Source organism: Crinia signifera, chromosome 4, assembly GCF_055691185.1.
Source record: "Crinia signifera chromosome 4, ASM5569118v1, whole genome shotgun sequence".
In the NCBI taxonomy this organism is placed as follows: domain Eukaryota; kingdom Metazoa; phylum Chordata; class Amphibia; order Anura; family Myobatrachidae; genus Crinia; species Crinia signifera.
In genome coordinates this window covers 129994203-130017369 of record NC_139220.1, presented here as the reverse complement: position 1 = coordinate 130017369, position 23167 = coordinate 129994203, and the positions used below count along the sequence as shown (strand labels likewise).

General features: G+C 44.4%; 1 protein-coding gene across 2 annotated transcripts in view; it reads left to right on the top strand.

Moving 5' to 3' along the window:
• The window catches only part of MSRB3 (methionine sulfoxide reductase B3), a 99039-nt gene that overhangs the window by 20864 nt on the left and 55008 nt on the right, over window positions 1-23167 (top strand). The window contains exon 2 of one of the 2 annotated variants that reach the window (XM_083182453.1): window positions 13801-13928. The exons of the other annotated variant lie outside the window; for it this stretch is intronic. Coding sequence (XP_083038579.1) covers window positions 13853-13928 — 76 coding nt within the window. The 5' untranslated portion in view covers window positions 13801-13852. The remainder of the gene's footprint in view (window positions 1-13800; window positions 13929-23167) is intronic. 2 annotated transcript variants of the gene reach the window in all.

The window sequence follows — 23167 nt, the reverse complement described above, 5'->3', positions numbered from 1 at the left end:
CTATTTCATATGCAGATACAGCCTCACTCACACACAGAATATAGGCATGCTGCATATCATTTTAATCAGCAGAAGCTGCTGATGCCCCTAGGCATTCCAAATGCCCTAGGCAGTTGCCTAGTTTGCCTATGCCTAGGGCTGGCTCTGCGCTCTGCCCCCGTCTCCATGGCACTCTGTCCCCATCTGTGTGTCCCGCTTATGCGCAGAAGCTACTGAAGGACACTGCAACCAGCACCATTTAAATTTACAAGGCTGGCTGACATCTGGCTGCGCTGGCTGCTTCCTGTCATTGTCCAGCCAGTCTCAGTGTGCCCAGTTCGCTGCCCCAGTGTGCTCCAGGCTCCAGCCCTGTGTGTGCTGTCTCAGAGTCCTCCTAAGCCCTCTGAGCATATAAGCCCCCATGGCATCGAGCATGAAACCCCTAGCAATTAACATGTAGGTAAGCGACAATGTGTAATGAGCATCACAGTGTGAGGCACAACATGTAATGGGCATTACGATATGTTGCGTAATGGGCATTACCGTGTGTGGCGTAATGGGCATCATGGTGTGAGGTGGAATGTGTAATGGGCATCACAGTGTGAGGCGTAATGTGTAATGGGCATCACTTTCTGAGTTGTAATGTGTATGGGGCATCACGGTGTGAGGCACAACATGTAATGGGCATTACAGTATTAGGTGTAATGTGTAATGGGCATTGCAGTGTGTGGCATAACCTGTAATGGGCATTACAGTTTGTGGAATAACCTGTAATGGACATTATGGCATATGGTATACTATTTTTGGGCGCGCGCTGTCCCTACTGACCCTATTTTACAAAAATGTGTCAAGCCCTGGCATAATGTGTAATGTCCGTAATGCCATATGGTGTGTGGCATGTGTGATGGGTATTATGGTGTGTGGCATTATGTGTAATGGACATTACGGTGTGTTCCAAAATGTGTAATGGGCATTACAGTGTGTTCCGTAATGGGCATAACGGTGTGTCCCATAATGTGTATTGCCTCCTTTTTGTGATGCCACGCCTCCTTTCCATGAGGCCATACCTCCTTCTCGCCACGTGGCTTCGCCATGCAAGGGTCCCGCCTGCTACAGGTGGGCCAGTGTGCTCAAAATGCCAGGGCTGATTTCTAGTCCCAGTCCGGCCCTGGGTATGTGAGCCAGAGCTGTTGGATTTAATCCTTTGATTATCCCCTAGTGCATTGTTCTATGTATTGTATTGCAGCTGACAACAATAGATGATAATAAGCCTTGGTGAGCCAGGCTAGTTGAAGAAAGATCCAGCTGTATATTTATCTGTGGCAAGTATATGAACCTTCAAATTATACAATAAGTGCCAGACAAGTTACAATTGTGCACACTTAATAACCATGTAACTACAATTGGAGACATTGATAAAATCTCAATGCCACTTGGAAAATGTAGGGTATGTTTCCAATTAATTTTCTTTTGATCCATTTCTGGTGTCCCTGTAATAGCACCAGCTATTCTTTTGCAGCTACTTATCTTTCTTAACAGTTAAGCTGCAGTCTCACTCTTGATTAGTACCTTTTTGGCTAAATCGAGCCCATTATTTGCATTATTTTAATTTTTTACTAGTGCAGAACCATGATTGATAAATAAAATGTTTTTATCAAATATTTGATCATCAGTCCCTTTAAAAAGTAGTTCATATTAAGGGGCAGATATAACAAGTGATAGTTTTCTATCACTCATTACGATTGATACATGGTGCATCATTTGAGGTTAGTAATGGGTGATAACAAAAATGTCACTTGTTAAATCTGCCCCTAAATTAGCCATGTACATGTGTAACATTAATATGACTTCGATTTACAGCCAGATTCTATCATTTTTTATAATAGTAACAGTAATAATTTTATTTATATAATGTTTTTCTCCAGCAGGACACAATTACTTTCACATTACATAATACAAGGATTATGAAAAAATTATATGCAACAAAGACCTAGAGAGCACAATATATAAAGCAAAAAGTTAGCACTCACCATTCAGAAAAATAATTTATTGTGCCATATTTACATGAATAATTCTGTCATCGTTTCGGTCTGTATCTCAGAACTTTTTTAAGACATCAGGCCACGTATTAGGATGAGATCCTACTCCATGAGAGACCTAACTACATATGGCTCAGGAGCGAGCTTATATACCCACATAGGGCCGTATTCAATGAAAATATTCTCCGTGCATGGTTTGCGTTTTTTTTCGCTCGCCATGCACTCGCCGTGTTTTTGCAGAGATTCTCCATGTTTGGAGATTCTCTGCCACGGCACTTTAGATAGTATTCAATGTGACTGATACTCGCCGCCCCTCGCGGCGAGTATCAGCCAATCCGGCGTATGAGGTGACGCCGCAGGGTGCCTGAGGACGGCAGCAGGCAGGGAGATGGAAGTCTCCCTGCCTGCCCCAGAACGTATGTGGGGGGGAGGTGGGCTCCCCGGGAGCCAGGCAGTACAGGCTGCCCCCCCGGAGAGCCAACAGGGGGCTGGGTATTCACTGCACCCGATCGTGCATATGTAATGATCGGGTGCAGTGAATATATGAATATCTAATGAGCGGCTCGGCTCCCGGTCCCCTGCTGGCTGCTCTGTGTAAAAAAAAAAAAATTATAATAATATTTTTTTCAAATTAAATATATATTCATGTGCTATAAGCACATGAATAAAAATAGCATGCCCTTTCACAGAATAAAATGCCTGATTTTTTTACACCAAAATTAAAACAAAAAACCTTTTATTGTAAAAGTTCATATTCCACTTCTCCATGAAAAGATGGAGAATTGCTACACGGAGAGACACGGCGAAAATCACTTAAAAAGACAGCGAGAAGTGCACGTTGAATAGGGTTGCTCGCTTTTTGAGAGCAAAAGTCTCCGTCCAAGGCGAGAAAAGCACAAACTCGCCATAAAACACAGAGAATTTTTCTCATTGAATACTGCCCATAGACAGGAAGTCAAAATTTCATCCAATAGGAAAACAATAGAACCAAAATGACTCAAAAGTGCAAAATCTACAGCAAAGGATTCATAGTGCACCCATGATGGCTACCTCGTCTAGTACCATTTGTGGGTGGAAATACACTAAAAAGTGCAAAATCTACAGCAAAGGATTCATATATTTTACATAACTCCCCAGGTAAGAGCTATATCAACCTATATGGGTAAACTAGAATTGCACAAAAAATACCTCTGTGAAGTTCTTTGCGTTCCATCTAAGTGAAACACATCACGGGGTTGAGATTGGAGGTTTTGTGCACTTCTAGGAGTTTACCCATATAGGTTGATATAGCTCTTAGCCTTTTGAGGAGTTGAATCCTTCGCTGTAGATTTTGCACTTTTGAGTGTATTTCACTAACGTCCTATGGGATACTGGGATTGTCTTAAGACATTGAGTATTAGAGGGTATCCGCAGGAGACAGGAACATCTATAACTTTGAACTGGATGTACTGGTTCTCCCCTCTGATTCCCCGCCCACGAACCAGTTTAGAAAAATGTGCCCTGCTGTGTTGGACTTAACAGCATTCCTGCTTCGTGGTAAGTCAGGAGAAGGGTTAAGTTGCAGGCATCTTAAGGTACCGAGCTGTCCCTTCTGTAGGACCACTGTCCTGAGAGGGTTGTTGTCATCGTGGGCATTGCACTGCAGCGTTACACACCTCCAGCATGCCGCATACTCCTGAATCAGTCCGAAGACGTCAGTGGTGAGTACATACCGGGGTCCTCACAGTGGGGTACCCCAGTGCATTGTGCGGCAAGATGGCGGCGGCGGTCGTGGTGTCCCTGCACAGGAACCGCACAGGCCCCCCGTCACAGACTGGACGCTAGGGGCTAGCCACTGGACCACCAGGGCAGTTCCCCATAAAAATGCTGTTCCCTACAGCAAGCCCCAGTATAAATATTAGTATAAGCCCGGAGCTATTACAGAGGGCGGGGCTTGCTCAGAGCGGCACCAGAGAGCTCTGTGGGTGCCAAAACTGCTTCCTGCTTTTCCCTGTGGCGCCATTACTGCCTGTCAGATGCTCCCCAGCGGTGAGGCATTGGAAAGGGAAATCGGCTGCAGAAACAGCAAGTGTTTAATGCTTAAAAAGCGCTTATTGTGTGTTACACTGTGCACTCAATACTTTATAGCATATTAACTGTATGTATATGTGCTTGTAAACCAACTCCTCATTCTGGGAGTTTAGGTTAAGGGTGTGCTGGTCCCCTCAGTATCTCTGAGCGCTCCCCCACAGGCTTGTTAAGCTTTACACACATACATTGTTAGAAGCTCTCACATAGTTTGTAGACACTTCACACTGATTTATATATATATTTAACTGTGTTCTTCTGTGTGGTTGTGGGAAGGTTACAGTCTCCAGCATGGTGAGAAAAATAACCTGTGTCATATGCAGTGCAAAGTTTGTGCCTGTGTCCACCTCACACATTACTTGTGAACAATGCATGTCCCCACAACTCAGTGGGGTCTCACCCCAGCTTAGTGCGACGCCGCAGTTAGACTCCCAGGAGCCTGAGTGGGCCACAGATATTAAAAATATGTTGCAAACTATGTTCTCACAGCTGGCTGCAAATACTGTGCAGACCAATCAAGTGCAACATGATTTAACAGTCCTGTTGGCAAGGGTGGATAACACTACCTCCAACACTGGCAAATCGTGCAAGCGCGCCTCAGCCGCCATGTTGCCTGAGTCTGATACATACTCACAGAACAGCGGTGATGACGAGGAACCATTATAGGATTCTCAGTCATCCCTGCGTGGCCCAGAACCTCTCATTATGGCAATAAGAGAGGTGTTAGATCGCCCACTGGTGGAGTCAGAAGAGGGGGGTCCCATTTTTTGTTTTGCAGCGAAAACAAAACATTGTCTTTCCTGAACAGGTTGATTTAGAGGACACATTTAAGGAAGCCTGGAAACAGCCGGAAAAGCGTTTTCAGCTGCCTAAAAGGTTTAAATCCGCCTTTCCTTTTGACCCAGTCAGTAGGAAAGTGTGGGAGGAGCCACCGGTTGTGGATTCTTCGGTGTCCAGGTTATCCAAAAAGGTGGTACTCCCTATCCCTGGGTCTGCCTCACTTAAGTATAGTTCGGATAAGAAGCTGGATACCACCCTGAAAGCCATATAAACGGCAAGTGGTGCATCTCAGAGGCCAGTCCTCGCCAGCTGCTGGATGACAAAGTCTATCCATACCTGGGCTTCACAAATCCAGGAGGGCTTGTTGGCAGACATGTCATTGGCGCAGGTCGCTGAGAGATCCAAGACACTGCAAAAGTGCTGTGTGATGCTCAAAATGAGCTAGGAGCCATTAACACCTGCACCTCTGCCATGGTAGTGTCAGGTCGTAGGGCCCTGTGGTTATGCCAGTGGGTAGCAGACGCTGACTCCAAGCATAGTGTTGAAAACCTTCCCTTTAAAGGGGAGAAGCTGTTCAGCAGTGAGTTAGATAACCTAATTTCCAAAGCAACAGCAGGAAAATCCACATTTTGTGCCGACAATGTCCACTCAGACTAGATGTCCATTATCTGGGCAGTCATATCAGCCGTTTCAGTCCTTTCGGCCTGCCAGGCCCAAGCAGTGGGCAAGAGGAGCTTCCTCTGCTGCCAGAGGTGGCCGGGGCAAGTTCAGAAAGGATGCAGCCCCAGGACCGTGCTCCTGGGACAGCCAACCCAAAGCCCTCTGCATGACTCGGGGTCTCCCCACGAGTCTCTGGCGAAGTGGGGGGCCGGTTGGCGCATTTTGGCCACGTGTGGGATGCCTCTCACATGGACTCCTGGGTGAGGGATCTTATTTCCAATGGCTATAGGCTGGAGTTCGCAGGACCTCCCCCTCACAGGTTCCTCCATGGGGCTTACCAGCGGCTGCAGAGAATCAGGTAATCTTGCTGACCAACAGGCTGGTAAAATCGCTGGTCATCGTACCAGTCCCAGTGGAGGAACAGGAAAAGGGTTATTACTCCAACCTGTTTGTTGTACCGAAACCGGACAGGTCGGTACGGCCCATACTGAATCTAAAGTCCCTGAACCCCTTTTTAAATGTGTGCAAGTTCAGAATGGAGTCTCTGAGGGCAGTAATAGCAAGCCTGGAGGAGGGAGAATTCCTAGCGTTGTTGAAGGAAGCATACCTCCACATCCCTATCTGGGGCTCTCATCAGGCATTTCTGAGATTTGCTCTGAAAGACGAGCACTTTCAGTTTCCGCTCTGCCATTTGGTCTGTCAACGATGCCATGCATCTTTACAAAGGTCGTGGCGGCTGAGGAGGACAGGGATCAACATCATCCCTTACGTAGACGATGTCCTAATCAAAGCAAGATCGGAACGGATTCTGGTACAGGATATTGTCATAACCAGACAGGTTCTGTCAGACCATGGGTGGATTCTCAATATCCCCAAGTCCTCCTTGAACCCAACACGTCGCCTTCTCTTTCTGGGAATAATGTTGGACACCGAGGAACAAAAAGTTTTTCTTCCCCAGGAGAAAACGATGGCCATTCAAATTCTGGTCACAGAGATTCTGGCCAAGCCTCAAGTATCGGTTCAGCAATGTATCCAACTTCTGGGGAAAATGGTGGCTACCTTAGAGGCGATTCAGTTTGGGAAGTTCCACTCCAGAGTGTTCCAACTGGACTTGCTGAGCAAGTGGTCAGGGTCACATCTCCTGATGCACAAGAGGATTTTCCTGTCACATCAGGCCCGACAATCGATCCTGTGGTGAACCCATTCTCCAAACCTGTTAGCAGGAAGGAGGTTCGGGATCCAGGTTTGGATCCACCTAACAACGGACGCCAGTCTGTTGGGATGGGGAGCGGTGTCTCAGGGCAGGTCCTTTCAGGGCCGTTAGACATTGTGGGAGTCGACACTCCACATCAATGTCCTGGAATTGAGAGCTGTGCATTACGCGATACTACAGGCTCAATCATTTCTCCAGAATCGGGCGGTCCAGGTGCAATCCGACAATGCTACAATGGTTGCATACATCAACTGCCAAGGGGGAACGAAAAGCAGCTCTTGCATGAGGGAGGTCTCCAAGATTCTGTCTTGGGAAGAACTGCATGTGATGGCAATCTCAGTCATCTTCATCCCGGGAGTGGACAACTGGGAGGCCGACCTCCACCCCGGGGAGTGGAGTCTCAACCCTCAGGAGTTTTTGAGCATTGTGGCTCAATAGGGTCGTCCACAAATTGACCTCATGGCGTCCAAGTTCAACAACAAGGTCGCCAGGTACTGCTCAAGAACCAGGGATCCTCGGTCAAAAGCCGTACATGCCCTGACGACACGTGGTCCTTCAGCCTAGTGTACCTGTTTCCAACGCTTCTATTGCTGGCAAGGGTGCTCAAAAGAGTACGAAGTCAAAGGGTGGAAGCCATTCTAGTAGCACCAGATTGGCCAAGAAGGGCGTGGTACGCAGATCTTCAGCCCCTGTTGCTGGAGGAACCTTGGTGTCTACCTTTCAGAAGCGATCTGCTCACTCAAGGCCCCTGAGTCTACCAGGATTTAGGGTGGCTTTGTTTAATGGCCTGGAGGTTAAGAGGCAGATTCTAGCTCATGAAGGCCATCACGCATCAGTCATATCCACAATGACTCAGGCCAGGAAGCCGGTAACAGCGGCCCATTACCACCATATTTGGAGAAAATGTGTAGGGTGGTATGAGGAAAAAAGGATTTTCACCAGCAGAATTTAACCTGGATAGGTTTCTTAGATTCCTGCAAGCTGGGTTGGATTTGGGCCTACGCTTGGGCTCTTTAAAGGTCCAGATTTCATCCCTGTCAATTTTCTTCCAGAAAAAGTTGGCTGGATTACCAGAGGTGCAGACTTTCCTGCAAGGAATCCTTCATATTCAGCCTCCTTTTGTACCACCTACAGTGCCATGGAGCTTGGACGTGGTTTTAGCCTTCTTACAGTCGTCCTGGTTTGAACCTTTGGCAGTGGTGGACTTGAAGTATGTCACCTGGAAAATGGTGGTACTTTTGGCAATAGCCTCGGCTCGTAGAGTCTCTGAGTAAGGGGCTCTATCTTGTAAGAGTCCCTACTTGGTTTTTCACGAGGACAGAGCGGAGTTGAGAACAAACCCGCAGTTCCTCCCTAAGGTGATCGCCTTATTTCATCTGAACCAACCTCTTGTGGTTCCTTCTAGTTCAAGTTCTCCGGATATTCTGGAGTCCTTGGATGTGGTTCGTGCTCTGCTTGTCTACGTTCAGAGAACAGCGAGAGTTCAAAAGACGGACTGCCTCTTTGTGCTTTACAATGCACAGAAGAAGGGACGTCCAGCATCAAAACAGTCCATTGCACGTTGGATCCGTGCAGTGGTACAGCAGGCTTATGTGGTAGTGGGCTTTCCTACTTTTTCAGGATTGAAGGCGCATTCCACTAGGTCAGTGGGTGCATCCTTGGCGGCTGCTCGGGGTGTTTCTGCCTTACAGCTCTGTAGAGCTGCAACTTGGTCGGATCAGCATACTTTTGTACAATTTTACAAATTTGATGCCCTGGCCAAAGAGGATACCCAGTTTGGGTGGGCGGTACTGCAGCAGTCTCCGCATGTTCCCGCCCCTTCTGGAAGCTTTGGGACATCCCCAATGTCTTGAGACGATCCCAGTATCCCATAGGACGTTAGTGAAAATAGGAATTTAATACCTACCGGTAATTCCTTTTCACATAGTCCTTATGGGATACTAGGCACCCGCTCAGTGCGGGGTCTCGCTGCAGATTCTTGCTCTGTTATTAAAGTTTCACCTTGTTGGTGACTTCAATGTTGAATTCATTGTTGTTTTTTGTTTTTTTGCGGGTGTGCTGGCATAAATCTCACCACATATTTCACGCATATGTATTTACATAGTGACATATATCATGCCTCTCATACGTTCATCCTCCTTCGGGCACAGTTTTACCTTAACTGGTTCGTGAGCGGGGAATCAGAGGGGAGGAGCCAATACACTCAGTTCAAAGTTATAGATGTGCCTGTGTCCTAAGGATACCCTCTAATACCCAATGTCTCGAGACAATCCCAGTATCCCATAAGGACTACGTAAAAAGGAATTACCGGTAGGTATTAAATTCCTATTTTTCCACCCACAAAAGGTACTAGACGAGGAAGCCATCATGGGTGCACTTTGTAGGATTACACAGGTAGAATAAGTTATGCCTAGAAGAGATGACACAAAGTGAGTGGTTGCAGCATTCTAATGTTGGGAGTAAGGTCCCACCATAATGCAATAGAGAAATGAACATGGGCACCAACAGGACGGCTGGGCTCCAGTAAAACAAAGTGGGGCCATGGCTTCCTGGAGAGGCGTGGCCATGCCCCAGTGAAGAAAAAAAAAACATAATTTGTTTGGTGTGATGAGTCCTCCTCACACACATACTTAGGGAGAGAGTTTACAGCCTGCCACTGCAGCTATCTCTCTCACCAGCTCAACACACGGCACTGAGCAGGGGAAAGAGGCAGTGCTGCGGTGGCAGCCTGTCATCCCTTTTACCACTGCCTGGCTCCCTGGCAGGAGGGAGTGGGGAGCGGGCCCTGGCGGAGAAGACTGGCGCTGACAGATCACTCAGCACACAGTGCTGGCAAATCACTGTGTGCTGAGAGATCTTGCTGAGCGTTCTGAGCGGTATAGTATTGAACAGAACGCTCAGCATATCTCCCCATGTGCTGGCCCCATAAGTGTGATATGTGCCTGCCATAAACCCCTTGCTTATGCTACTGTTGCTGACTAGGCGCATCTTAATACATTTGCTACTTTGCATATGGCCTCTATTGCTGCTTCTTCCTCATATTGTAACAAATGCAGATTAACCTGAGATTTTTAGGTCAATCCAATTAGATTTCACTAAATTTGGGGTGCATAATCTAATAAAGAGATGATTTATGGTAATAAATCATTTTTGTCCAAATTAAGTGAAATGCTTAATTAGTTATATGGGTCGGGGAGGTGTGTCAAAGAGGTTCTGAAACACGTCTAGGCATTTTTACCTTAAAATAAAGAATAAAGATTTCCCCTACTACTTCTCACCCTTAGGGGGTAGCGAACATAAAACTGTGAGTTTACTCTGACAACTTCAATGCAAGTATGTAATTGGATTGCTAAATGAATTTGCATTGTGAATTTCCTGTGAAAATGGCAACGAAAAGCTTGCACAAGGCTTGATCCCTTTGTGTGCAATTGCAGTCTTTGCAATAGCCTCTTACTGCTTATAATTTCAGTAACTTTATACGAACAAAGGATTTTTGTTAGCGTTGCCATGCAATACATAAAGTAAGCATGTTGTTTTCAAAATATTGTTACCATTTTTGGTAAATGTTGCAGACTGTCCTCAGAATAACATCTTGGTAGCAGGCCTGAGTTACATCACTTTTGCTTCGAAAGTATTTTCAAAAGAATTTTAAAAGCCAAATCATATGGATCACCCACACTGAACAGTAATGCTGTAGAGGTGACCATACACTGCTTCGATGTCTCACTGTAGTGTAGAGCCATCCGATCCTCCTTGAGCCCCTCGGAACCTTCCTGGCTGGCAGGCTCACGTGCAATACATTGCATGTGATCAGTATTCGCGAAAACCACCCAAAAAAGTGGGTCCCGGGGACCCTTCACTTCTAAAAATTGGGGTTCTACCTAACCTTTTCTGGGTCCCAACGGAATAAAGCCTCCTCTCCCCTTCTCCCCAGCATGGCACATGTGGGCCGGGGGGGAAGTATCAATTGGCTCACTTGCATAAAAGGTACATATATACTAGAAAGTATATAAATCCGAAAACAGGGACAGTGCGCGCGGAAGGCACGCGCTAAAAATTTAGGGCAGGTTTTTTTGGGGGAAGTAGTGTGGTCGCATAGTAGTACCAATTCACATTACAGCACACACCGTAATGCCCAGTACACATTACAGCACACACCGTAATGCCCAGTACACATTACAGCACACACCGTAATGCCCAGTACACATTACAGCACACACCGTAATGCCCAGTACACATTACAGCACACACCGTAATGCCCAGTACACATTACAGCACACACCGTAATGCCCAGTACACATTACAGCACACACCGTTATGCCCAGTACACATAGCAAACACCGTAATGCCCAGTACACATTATAGCACACACACCGTAATGCCCAGTACACATTATAGCACACACACCGTAATGCCCAGTACACATTACAGCACACACTGTTATGCCCAGTACACATTATAGCACACACTGTTATGTCCAGTACACATTATGGCACACCGTTATTTCGAGTACACATTATAGCACACACCGCTATACCCAGTACACATTATAGCACACACCGCCATACCCAGTACACATTATAGCACACACCGTAATGCCCAGTACACATTATAGCACACACCGATATACCCAGTACACATGATAGAACACACCGCTATACCCAGTACACATTATAGCACACACCGTAGTGCCCAGTACATATTAAACCAGATAAGTGCTGCTTACCTACATGCTGGTTGTAGGAGTTACATGCTGGTTGCCACCGGGGGGTGGGGGTGTTTGTATGCTGGTTGCAAAGGGGGCATTTCATGCTGGTTGCAAAGGGGGCATTTCATGCTGGTTGCAAAGAGGGCATTTTATGCACTTTTCCAGGGGGGGGGGGGGGGGGGCAGTTCATGCTCATTGTCCAGGGGGCTGGAAATGCTTACAAGGCGCTCAGCAGAGTAGGTGAGCGGGCTGTCTGCGCGGCGGGGGATGAGATGCGGCTGAAATAGCTGATGTGCTGCTCTGAATTGAGCAGCATGTCAGCTCTTCCAGCCACATCCAGTCCCCCGCCACGCAGACAGCCCGCTCACCTCTCCTGCTGAGAGCGGCTATCAGCTGTTACAGGTGCATCCCATCCAGTCATGTTCCACCCCTGCTCTCAGCACTGCAGCAGACAGACTGTACTTACGTAAACAGCGTGGCGGGGGCGGCGGTGGACCGCACAGCCGCACACTCAGTGAAACCTGCGCAGAGCGTAGCGACGTGTAAAACAAGCCACCTGTGATTGGCTGCCGGCACAATGATTGGGTCCCGGCAGCCGCTCCAGTGATTGGCTCATGGGCGGTTCTCGGCTGCAGCACATCGCGTCCCCGGGGACTCCTTCAGTTTTAGAAACTGAGTTTTCGGGTGCCAATTTGGAGTAAAATACGCGGTATAGCGCGTTTTTGCGAACCCTGGTGATGCTTTGACATGTGATGTATCGCATGCAACCCCATTCCCCGCTGCCAGAAGGGGGTCTTAATCTGAGGTTGGACATACTACAGTTCCGACCTCCAACTCCAATATGATGCGCACAGGGCCGTGCATCGGATAGGATTCGATGTCAAACACATCCAAATTTCTCGGCCCGATCCGTCGTATTCACAGAAAAACTGTCAAAATCATAGTAGTGTATGGGGGGCCTTAAGTGCAAACATTTTTGGTCCTAAGTTGTTAAGGGCATTCCATTTGTGCACATTTCGGTGCTATTGCCAGTGTTAAAACGCCACAACAACCTGCACCCTTTGCAAACAATTAGAATGACCCTATTGTATAAGAAATTTAGTAGTAGTAGTAGTAGTAGTAGTAGTAGTAATAATAATAATGTAATAAAAATGAAAAAAAAAATAGTTTGCATTGCGCAATCTTCAGTAGGTCACTATTGCAGCATCATGGACAGTGTTTACTGTATGTGTCTATACAATGTATGCTTTAAACAGTGGTGGGCAGTGTGATTACATCCAAGGGGCTCATATAGTTTCCAATTACACCTTATTGCATTTTTACATTCACAAATGCTCTTTCTGAGGGGATACGGTCATCTATCAGACCACACTTAGGTCGACAGTCATTAGGTCGACAGGGTTGTAGGTCGACATGGGTTTAGGTCGACATGGACCAAGGTCGATATGGGTCTAGGTCGACAGTCGTTAGGTCGACATGGGTTTTTCACTGTTTTTTGAGCCGACATGTGCTGACAGGTGGTATTTCATGCCCTACCATCCACTAGGGCGTGGTGGGAGAATAAAATAGTGTGCCGAGCGCAGTGAGGCACCGTGCCCGAAGCATTGCGAGCAATGCGAGGAGCTGAGGGTCACCTCCAACTGTGTCCATGTCGACTGTGTCGACATTCGGGTCAAAAACCAGTGAAAAACCCATGTCAACCTAGCGACTGTCGACCTAGACCCATGTCGACCTAAACCCATGTTGACCTATGTCGACCTACAACCCTGTCGACCTTCCCCCCTGTCGACCCAACGTGGTCGACCTAATGACTGTCGACCTAAGTGTGGTCTAATAGATGATCCACACCCCTTTCTGAGTACTGAATCCCATTATCTGTACAGTACATGCAATTGGAACACTAGGGGGCAGATTTATTAAGCTCGGTGCAGTGATAAACTGTCTGGTTTTTATTACCGGCCAATCAGCTCCTACCTGTCATTTTTCAAACCAAGCCTGTAACTTTACAGGTAGGAGCTGATTGGCTGGTGATAAAAACCAGAAAGTTTATCACATCACCGAGCTTACCCCTAGATTCCCTATGTGACATGCTTTCACACTAGCTGTACAGCAGGGTAACCATAATTGCGTGGTCATTGTTGTGACTACACAGGATTAACCTATTAGTTACTTGAATGTATAAACTGAATTATCATTGCTAAACAAAGCTGTAAATGGGATTTAATGAATCACCCAGGGTGCTGCGTTTGACCACCCACCACTGCTGTACAATAAGTAATCATGCCATCTTGTCTACTGTACTGTATGTATCATTTGTCATAATGATGTTAACTTTTTTTTTTCTCCCCACTCAGCTCTTGTCCCTGTTCTTTGCCACATCGTTTTGTTGGTGAGGATATCACAGTGATGTCTGCATTCAACCTGCTCCATTTGGTGACAAAGAGCCAGCCAGTGGCCCTGCGGGCCTGTGGGCTTCCCTCAGGTTGACTGGGTGCTGCTTGTTGTGTCATGTATCCTGAGAGCCCTTAACGTCAGGTGCTTCTGCTGCAGGAAATGTCTGCCTATTAAATGTTAGATAATATTTATATGTGGCTAGTCCTCAGAAATGTCACATGGCTTGTTGGAATATTTGATGCTAGTTCATATCCATATCAGTTACACATTTTTTGCATACACAAATGAGTAAATTATATATTGTATTTTATCATGAGAAGTAAAATATTGCTTCTGACCCATAACATATTTCTTAAAACAAATACAAAATAAAGGCATTGTTACCCATCACTTATTTGACATTTATTACACTTAACACAATTTAATTATCTAGAATCCATAATATAAATGAATGACAAATTAATTTATATCATGGGTTCTGGATTATTAAATTGTATAAGGTTTTTTATGATAATGTAAGTTTTTTAGAGCTGCGCTAATTATGTCCAAGCTAGTTGGTGCCTGGGCATCTACCTGTTAGTGAGTTATTCCCCATCTGCTCCAGATAGTTCTTCTGTCTCCTCCCATAGTGCTTGGTGCCTGGTGGAGCTTTAAGCTTAATTAGCCGCCATGTTTCTTGACTGTGCTGTGTAGCTGATGCTGCAGCATTGGCATAATCAGTGGGACAGCTCTGTGAATTTCTTACCCCTGTGGAATGCTTTGCAAACCAATATTAGACAATGATGCCATAAATGAACGCAGGGCTAGATTGGCTATCTGATATTTCTGGCAAATACCAGAAGGGCCGATGGCAGGACACGCCCTTCGGCCATACAAAGTGGAGCTGGTAAAGCAACGCAGCCTCTCTGCTCTTTGTTTGGCTGACTACCTGCCCTCCCTCCATCCCATATCCGGTATACATGGTGAGCTGCTAAACCAGGCCCTCTGACTCGTGACCTATCCCCATGAGCCATGACTGCCACCTTCCTTGCTGTGCACAAAGTGACATGATCAGGGCTGCTCCGCGGCCTCAGTCCGTGTCTGGATGCACAAGTTTTGCGATAACGTTTATAATGTTTATATTTATGTTGACACTAATAACTAGTGAGAATGTAATCATCCTATATAATGTGCTTCTTTAAAAGGATGAACAAATTCTCATACATTCTATAAACCAATGTTTAGTACAGAAGAACTAGTATATGCAAACTAGTATATGTTTATTTCAAGAGCCATCTGAATTCCAAGCGGAATATGCTGCGCTATATAAGAAACTAAATAAATAATAAACAAATAAATGGAAGATCACATCTTCTACTACGTTTCTAGAATACATCTGGTCAGTTTCCGTTGTTCAGCACAATAAGCCACTATCCACTAGGTGGCAGTAGATACTTATTTTTGGTCCATGTATTAGGAAGTTCCTCATATACGTATTTTGCTCAACTCCTGCAATTGGAGGGTTAATTTTTCATGCACACAAAGTTTGCTCACAAATAGGCTATTTCCTGATATATCACAGACCTTTTCCAGCATCAGAAACAATGAAAGTGGCTTAGCAGATCTTTAATGCATTCCAGATATCAGAACGTAGCAAGGAATTCCTGCAGCTATGCTGGGCCACAAAACATGGGGTGTACTGGAAATACCCCATTTGTGATTCATTAAAACATCATGCTTTGTACCAAACCAAAAGTCACATTTAAAGATTAATGTTCATAATTCATTATCATGAATTCACTCTTTGTTTATTTCAACATCTACTGAGTGCAAAGTGTTCAAAGTGGAGTTTTACAGGTATATTTGCTGCAGCAGACCACCCAGGGTGTTTAAAAGCAATTAACATATTCTCTGCTGCTATGTACTATTTGTTAAGGGCTCTCATCTCCCAAGTGTGTATTTGATCACATGATTTGTTGCCTGCATCACCTGTGCTCTGCATGTAAATTATGATTTCATATAATACGTTTGTGCGTGTGTTCTATGAAGTTGGCTTTGTGTGCAAATAGTTGCATCATTTAAAGAGGACCTGTTGCCCAACCCTGATATATATATATATATATGTATGTTTTCTAGTTTTTTCCTATATAATGCACTGTACAGAACAAAACAAGTTGGGGCATTACTTTGTAATTCGGTATTTACTATAGAGAAATAAAAAAAATGGGGTCACCATTTTAGTCCCCGGGAGAGTTTGTTATTGATGTTTATGTACCATGCTCTTTCTGGCTTCCTCCTGACTGCACAGTTGAGCTTTCAAGGGTGAAAAGATTGGGGTAATTCAGACTTGCTGGCAAGGCTGTGTATATTCGCTTAGTGAGCAGGTTAATGATGCTCCGCCGAACACACGCCCACCCCACTGGCCGAATCCCCTCGGGATGCTTTTTCCTCATGCCGCTGCATAGAGGAAAAATCATTCGATGGTTACTCACGATTCTTCCTCCATTCCTGGTGAAAATTAAGCCTAGACTTTTCATATGGCCGCTTTCCGCTGAATTCGGGATGGGCACTGACATCATATGACGTTATCTGCCTGCCCCAAGCAGGCATGGACACCATTCTCATATGCACGCCCATGAAACACTCACTGGGTGGATCCCAGCGTCTGCCCCCCTGCCTGTCAGGCAGCGGGTGCCCCGGAGAATTAAATATTCCCTGAAGGCGCTCGCTGCCTTATCACGCATGGGCAGACCCCCACCATCAGGGATAGGGCCAAATTCAGAACTGTAAGAACAGATTTTGGACGCGATACATTATGTCGCTCAAGTTGGGGTATGCAATTGTCATCATGTATTTAATGCACATTTATCCACTGCATATGTTTGAAACCCTTTTGTTCTTGCATCTTCTTCTTCAAAGCACACTTTTTTTGTAAAGGAATTTATATTCAATAAACACAAAATCTAGTTTAAGACCAGTAACATATTTATTTTCTGTTTTTGAGGTTTAGTTGGAGAGTCTAGGTACAGTTACCAAGACAGTAAAGCTGGGCATACACTAGACCTGGGGTAGCCAACTCCAGTCCTCGAGAGCTACCAACAGTTAACGTTTTCCAGATCTCCTCACAGAATCACAGGTGAAGTAATTAGCTCCACCTGTGGATCTATTAAAATGTGTCAGTGAGTAATGAGTGCAGCTGTGCAGCAGCTAGGTTGTCTGGAAAATGTGAACTGTTGCTAGCTCTTGAGGAATGGGGTTGGCTACCACTGCACTAGACAATGGGGGTATTCAATGTTGGGCCACGACTGTCTGGCTGACCCGACAGCCGTGACCCTGTCCCGGTCTAGGTCTGCTCGACTGAGAATTTGCAGGCGGGTTTCAATGTCCCGCCTGCCGCAGGATGATAAGGGGGCGTGGCCGCGAGAAGCGGCCAAGAATCGGCGAGCTGCGGCCGGAAGATAGTCAATTCCCGGCCGTTCTCAGCAGTACGAGCCCGACTGCTCGTGAAGTCGGGATCATTCTGCCGAGATCCCCTGTTCAGTGCTGTCGGGGAAGACAGCATTGAATAGGACCCCGCTGCCATCTCTCCCATCGGAAATGGCTGCGGAAGGATTGAATATCCCCCAATATCTGGAAGAACGTCTGTCCAATCTGGCTAGTTGAATTGAAAATCTGGTAAATGTATGGGAGAAAATTACAATCGACCATTTGCTCCCAAACACTTGAAAATAGATGAAAAAAAACTGTTGTTCAGACGATTTAATCAATTTGACATGAAATGTTGATTGTTGATAGTGGAAGTGGTTGTGTCATGTGCTGTTAGTGGGAGAGTTAGTGTCAGGTACAAACGAAGAGTAAGAGCAGGTCTTTATGAACTGCCATAGCGCTCTGGTCAAGGGCGTAACTACCGTAGGTGCAGGGGAGATAGCTGCTATGGGGCCCAGAGCTGAAGGGAGCCCATCTTTACTGTATAAGTGATATATTTTACATACATTTCTCACTGTCAGTTGCTATATAGGGGGCCCTTACAAACTTTTGCTATGGGGCCCATTAATATCTAGTTATGTCTCTGGCTCTGGTAAAGGGCACAGTTCTAATTATAATTCACAGAACAGGCTGAGGCATGGCCAGACTGGAACAGCCTAGTGGGAAGACAAAACTACTAATGCTTGACATGGAAGGTGATTGGGCTGTCAAATTAGAGTGCGTGTTTTCTGGTCTGTTTCCCTGCTACTGTGTGATCTGTAGAAAGCTGGCCAGTAGAGAGCATAGCATGTAAACAGAACACTTCATTTGAAAGCTCACTTCCGGGCCAGTGGGTTCACAAGTATTAGTACAAAGAGCACTATGTACAAACAAATTTCATCAGAGGATCAGGCACCTGGTCCTCTTTCTCTTTATTTTTTCCTGTGTTCTTGACCTACATGTGTTACTTGTTGTATTTTATAAAGTTACAGATTTCACAATGTTTACAGTTGCTTAAAGAAATGTTTGAAAGAGCAGTATGATTTAATTCATCGAGCAACCATTGTCGTTACTAATTGTTGGGTGAGGCATACAGTATATATAATAGATTTTATTCTTAAGTATGTATTAATAATGTGTTGCGCCATCTACTATTAACTAATACTAGTGGTAACAATGTATTGTTTTATATATTATTATAGTACAGAATCACACAACCAAATCTAAATGTTCACTGGGGAGACACGGAACCACATCTGAACATCCTTAGACTAGACTGTTAATACACTCAATTACCTGCAATAATAAAAGTATGGTTCTGATATCCTATAGATTAAAAAAATACAGATACAATAAAAGATAAAGCTACAACAAAAAATTGAACAGATCATGCCTCAAGGTGCTAAAAAGGAATATAAATACTATACAGTATGTTCCTTATGTGTTTTCCCAGTGATGGAGATATATCCTCAGCAACAGGTATGCTTGTTGTTTTGTGTATTTTCTCCCGTATAGATTTTTATTGGAATATGTGAAGAAATTAAAAACAAACACAAACAATAGTAACATCTGATATCCTAATTTTTAATTAAAATACTGAGCCTTAATGGTTGGGCGTATCCCATTCCCAGTGAGAGCACCCAGTAGAAAGTGCATAAAGGGTCTTTCAATGGAGTGTCTAGTGGTCCCTTCACTCTTTTTGTGAAGGAACCACAAGGCTCGGTAATTTAGTTAAACGGGAGGATATCAGACATTACTGAAAATTCAGAGACAGTCTTTGTTCACAAGGTCTTCAGTGAGAATGGATTAAATCAATCTCTGTGTTAACAATCAGTAAGAAGGGCAAATCCTGCTTAGCCTCAGAATGCCTAGCGCTGTCCAACTGGGCAGCTGGATGCCAGTGGCTGTTATGTGGAAAGGAGTTAGTTGTGGGGTGTTGTGCTTGAGTCCTAATATAAAGTACTGGTTCTGTGTGCATGCAGCTGTGGGTGGGGACATGATGACAAGCAGCTCACCGTCAAGCTCCACTCGCTGCTGCTTGCGTAACTGTATCAATCAAATCACTCACCAGAATCCAAAGCATTTTTTTGTTAGACTAAATAAATATATTTACATATTGTAGCTGATTGGTATCCGGGCTGCCGATCGACAGGCGGCTGATCGACAATTTTGTGGTTGACCACTAGAGGTTGACCTTGGCTAGGTAGACATGTAAACTTGGTCATCGGGCTCTAGACAGACAGGGACCGGAGATGGACGGAAGGTAAGCATTGACAGAAACCTGGTTGACAGTAGCTAAGTCGATGTGGGGTCTTTGTCTTTTTTTGGTACCAGTCCACTTAGTTCCTACTCTACTATCCAAGTGGACATAGAGCAAGAATATAATGCGAGGCACCTTGCCCGAAGCATGGCGAGTGCACACTGTGCACATACACAGTGTCCACGGGCACCAAAAAAAGATGAAAAACGGTGTCGAACTTGCTACTGTTGATCAGGTTTCTGTCGAGGCTTACCTTCCGTCGATCTCCCATCCCTGTCTGCCTAAAGCCCGACGACTAAGTTTACGGGTCTATCTAGCGAAGGTCGACCTCTAGTGGTTGACCATGGTATTGTCGATCAGCCATCCTTTGAGCCTATACACCAGAACCAGCTGATTGGATGGTGCAATATCACCTTTCACATAACATTCTTTATGGGGATAGGTAACATGCCTCCAAGTTACATACATTTACCCCTGTGTCTCTGAATTTGTACACAAATTGCTAAAATGTAGCAGCTGCAAATTATTTCCAATACAAGTTCTATTCTGCTCCATGTACAGACTTAGGGCCTTATTTTGGTTCATTCTTTCTGACAAAATCCTTCTTAGATGGACAAAACCATGTGCACAGCAGGTGGGGCAGATGTAACATGTGCAGAGAGAATTAAATTTGGGTGAGTAATTTTGTTTCTGTGCAGGGAAAATACTGACTGCTTTATTTTTACACTGCAATATAGATCTCACTTTGAAGTAAAACCCCACCCAAATCTAATTCTCTCTGCACATGTTACATCTGCCCCACCTGAAGTGCACATGGTTTTGCCCATCTAAGAAGGATTTTGTCAGAAAGAATGAACCAAAATAAGGCCCTTAGTAACACATGATACACAAGGGTCATATATCAAATTTTGCAGCACATTCTCCTCACATTGCTTCACATTGTGTTGCAAATAAGATGCGTTTTCATCAAAACAAAGATGCCCGACATAAAGAGAATTACACTGGACCTGGTGGCTCACTCATCTCTCGCTGCATGGCATGCTAAGGTGTCCCAATTTAATTTCTAAAACATTTTGTCTTAATGTTAAAAATGTGGATTTGATCAACATCTGAACCTATCCCAAACATTAACCTTGTGCTGATTGTAGCCATAATTCCTGACTGCAGATCTATTTCAAGCTCTAAAGTAGTGTCTACCAAATTCAGTCCTCAGGGACCCATAATTGTATGTGTTTTCCAAAACTTGAAGCTGGTGCCAAGGTGTATCCATTACTGGCTGGCACATGTTAAAAGATCTACTGTAAAAGTGGTGCTAAGCATTTAACTGATGATATCGAGAACTGTAAAACCTGCACTGTTAGGCCCCCTTACACTGGTCCAACTTGTTGTCTAACAAGTTGGACCTGATTGACTTGAGATTTGTCCTATGTGCAGGAGGATCAATCTCTTGGTTAGACCCAATGCGCACGGGGTTGTGCATTGGGTCCTACACATCAGGCACATCAGATTTTGTCAGATAAATTTGCCCAATCTGATAAAATCTCACAAGTGCAAGGGGCCCTTTAGTCCTGCCTGAGGACTGTTTGGAAAACACTGTACTAAAGTTACCCTCATAGTATAGTTTTTACACGTTTGCAACAATGTATATCACCATATTTTCATTTCCACCAATACGTCAATATAGAATGTATAGATGCTAACATTGTTAAATTGTTGGCAATGTGTCAGCATTCTTATAACGTTATTATTAGGGTAAGACTACAGGGAAGAAGGTTAGGGTTATGCTGTGGGGCAGGTTTTAAATGGGGAAGGTTAAGCCTAGGGGAGAAAGACTTAATTGAACACCTGACCTGAGGATGACAGATCTTGCCCAGGAGTCACATGACCACCACCGAGACGCAGAAAAATGGGAGCTGCATGCAGGCTCTCAGGAGCACATAAGTCACCACTGTGTACCAGGGACAATAAGTCATCATTTTAACACGATGACATATAATCGCTGTCTACATAATGAATATCAGCATAGTTAAGTCAACTTGACTGTCCACATATCATAATACACCCTTTCAAAATTCTTGTTTAGTCTTGTTTAGATTTCAGTTTGGACACACCACACCACACCCTGCTGTGTGGTCCTGCTGTGTGTAAGTAAATCATGTAAATATAAATAATAAAAAGTATATCATTCTGCCTACTGCTCGCTTTTAAATTAGTCTTTAGAAGAACAAGTCAATCAAATTTAAAAAAATATTATTTTAGTACTGTACTAAGCATCCAGAGATAATTATTGAGTTAGTCTCTGTTGATACGGACAGGCAGTTTCTGACACAGTTAGATCCAAGTGGGGTAGGTATGAGAGCTATTAATATCCCCAATACTCTATTTGTCCCACTGGGGGGTGAAGGGATGATGTTAATGTGCACCTACATGAGAAATAGAGGCATATGTTCACTAAATCTTGTCCGGCCAGACACAGTAAAAATTGAAGTGGATATGGCAGAATCTTCAGAAAAATAAACTTATTGCAGGTAACGGCAATGATCCTCCTAAACTCTGGAGATGAAGGATTGCTCAATGAACATATTTGGCAATGACGTGTTTCCTGGCCTCCTTAGGGGCTCGACAGCTTCCTCAGATATTGAGCTCAATAAGAGGACCATTGGCCTGTTACCTGCAATAAGTTTATTGTTCTGAAGATTCTGCCATCTCCACTCCAACCAGGAGCCCGGGCTTCCAGGAATCCACAACACTGGACTACTGCTGATATACAGCTGCAAATATATAAAACACGGTATCTATACTGCAGGTACAGGGAGGTCTCTCCCTTTTCTTTTTTGATAATTTTTTTTTTTACTGTGTCTGGCCAGACAAGATTTAGAGAACACATCATCCTTCCACCCCCCCACCCCCCCCCAGTTGAACAAATAGAGTATTGGGGATATTAATAGCTCTCATACCTACCCCACTTGGATCTTACTGTGTCAGAAATTGTCCGTATCAACAGAGACTAACCCAATAATTATCTCTGGAGTAGTACTAAAGTAGTACTAAAATATATATATATATATATATATATATATATATATATATTTTTTTTTTTTTTTTTTTTTTTATTTGATTTCCATACTTTATTGTGTATAATTTTACATTCTGTAATCCTATCACTGGCCAGTAAATTTTAGTATAATAAATATTTGTATTTTTATATAAATATTGTTTCCAGCGCGTTTTATGTGTGTTTTGTGTTTTTGCAATCTTTGGCATTGCCTATATTAACGCTGCTAGAACCTGCTGCGGGCGTATACATAATTCTAAAGGTATTCAAACGCAGCAGTATATATGGTCTACGCCTACAAATATCTAAATATAAGACACTGTGTTTGGGCCTTCAGGCAATGGGACTCACCAGGGCTTTACACCTGAACCCCTGTAGGCCAGTCCAGACCTGCATATGACCGAATTTTGTTCAACTCTGCACCAGGCCTAAAATTTCTTGTAGTTTTCTAATATAGCGTGCTATCTGATAAATATACATTTTATTGGATTAAATATCTGAAATTAGGCAGACCAACTTGAAGGCTTGCAAAGTATTAACAAAATATTCATAAACCTGAATAGTCAAA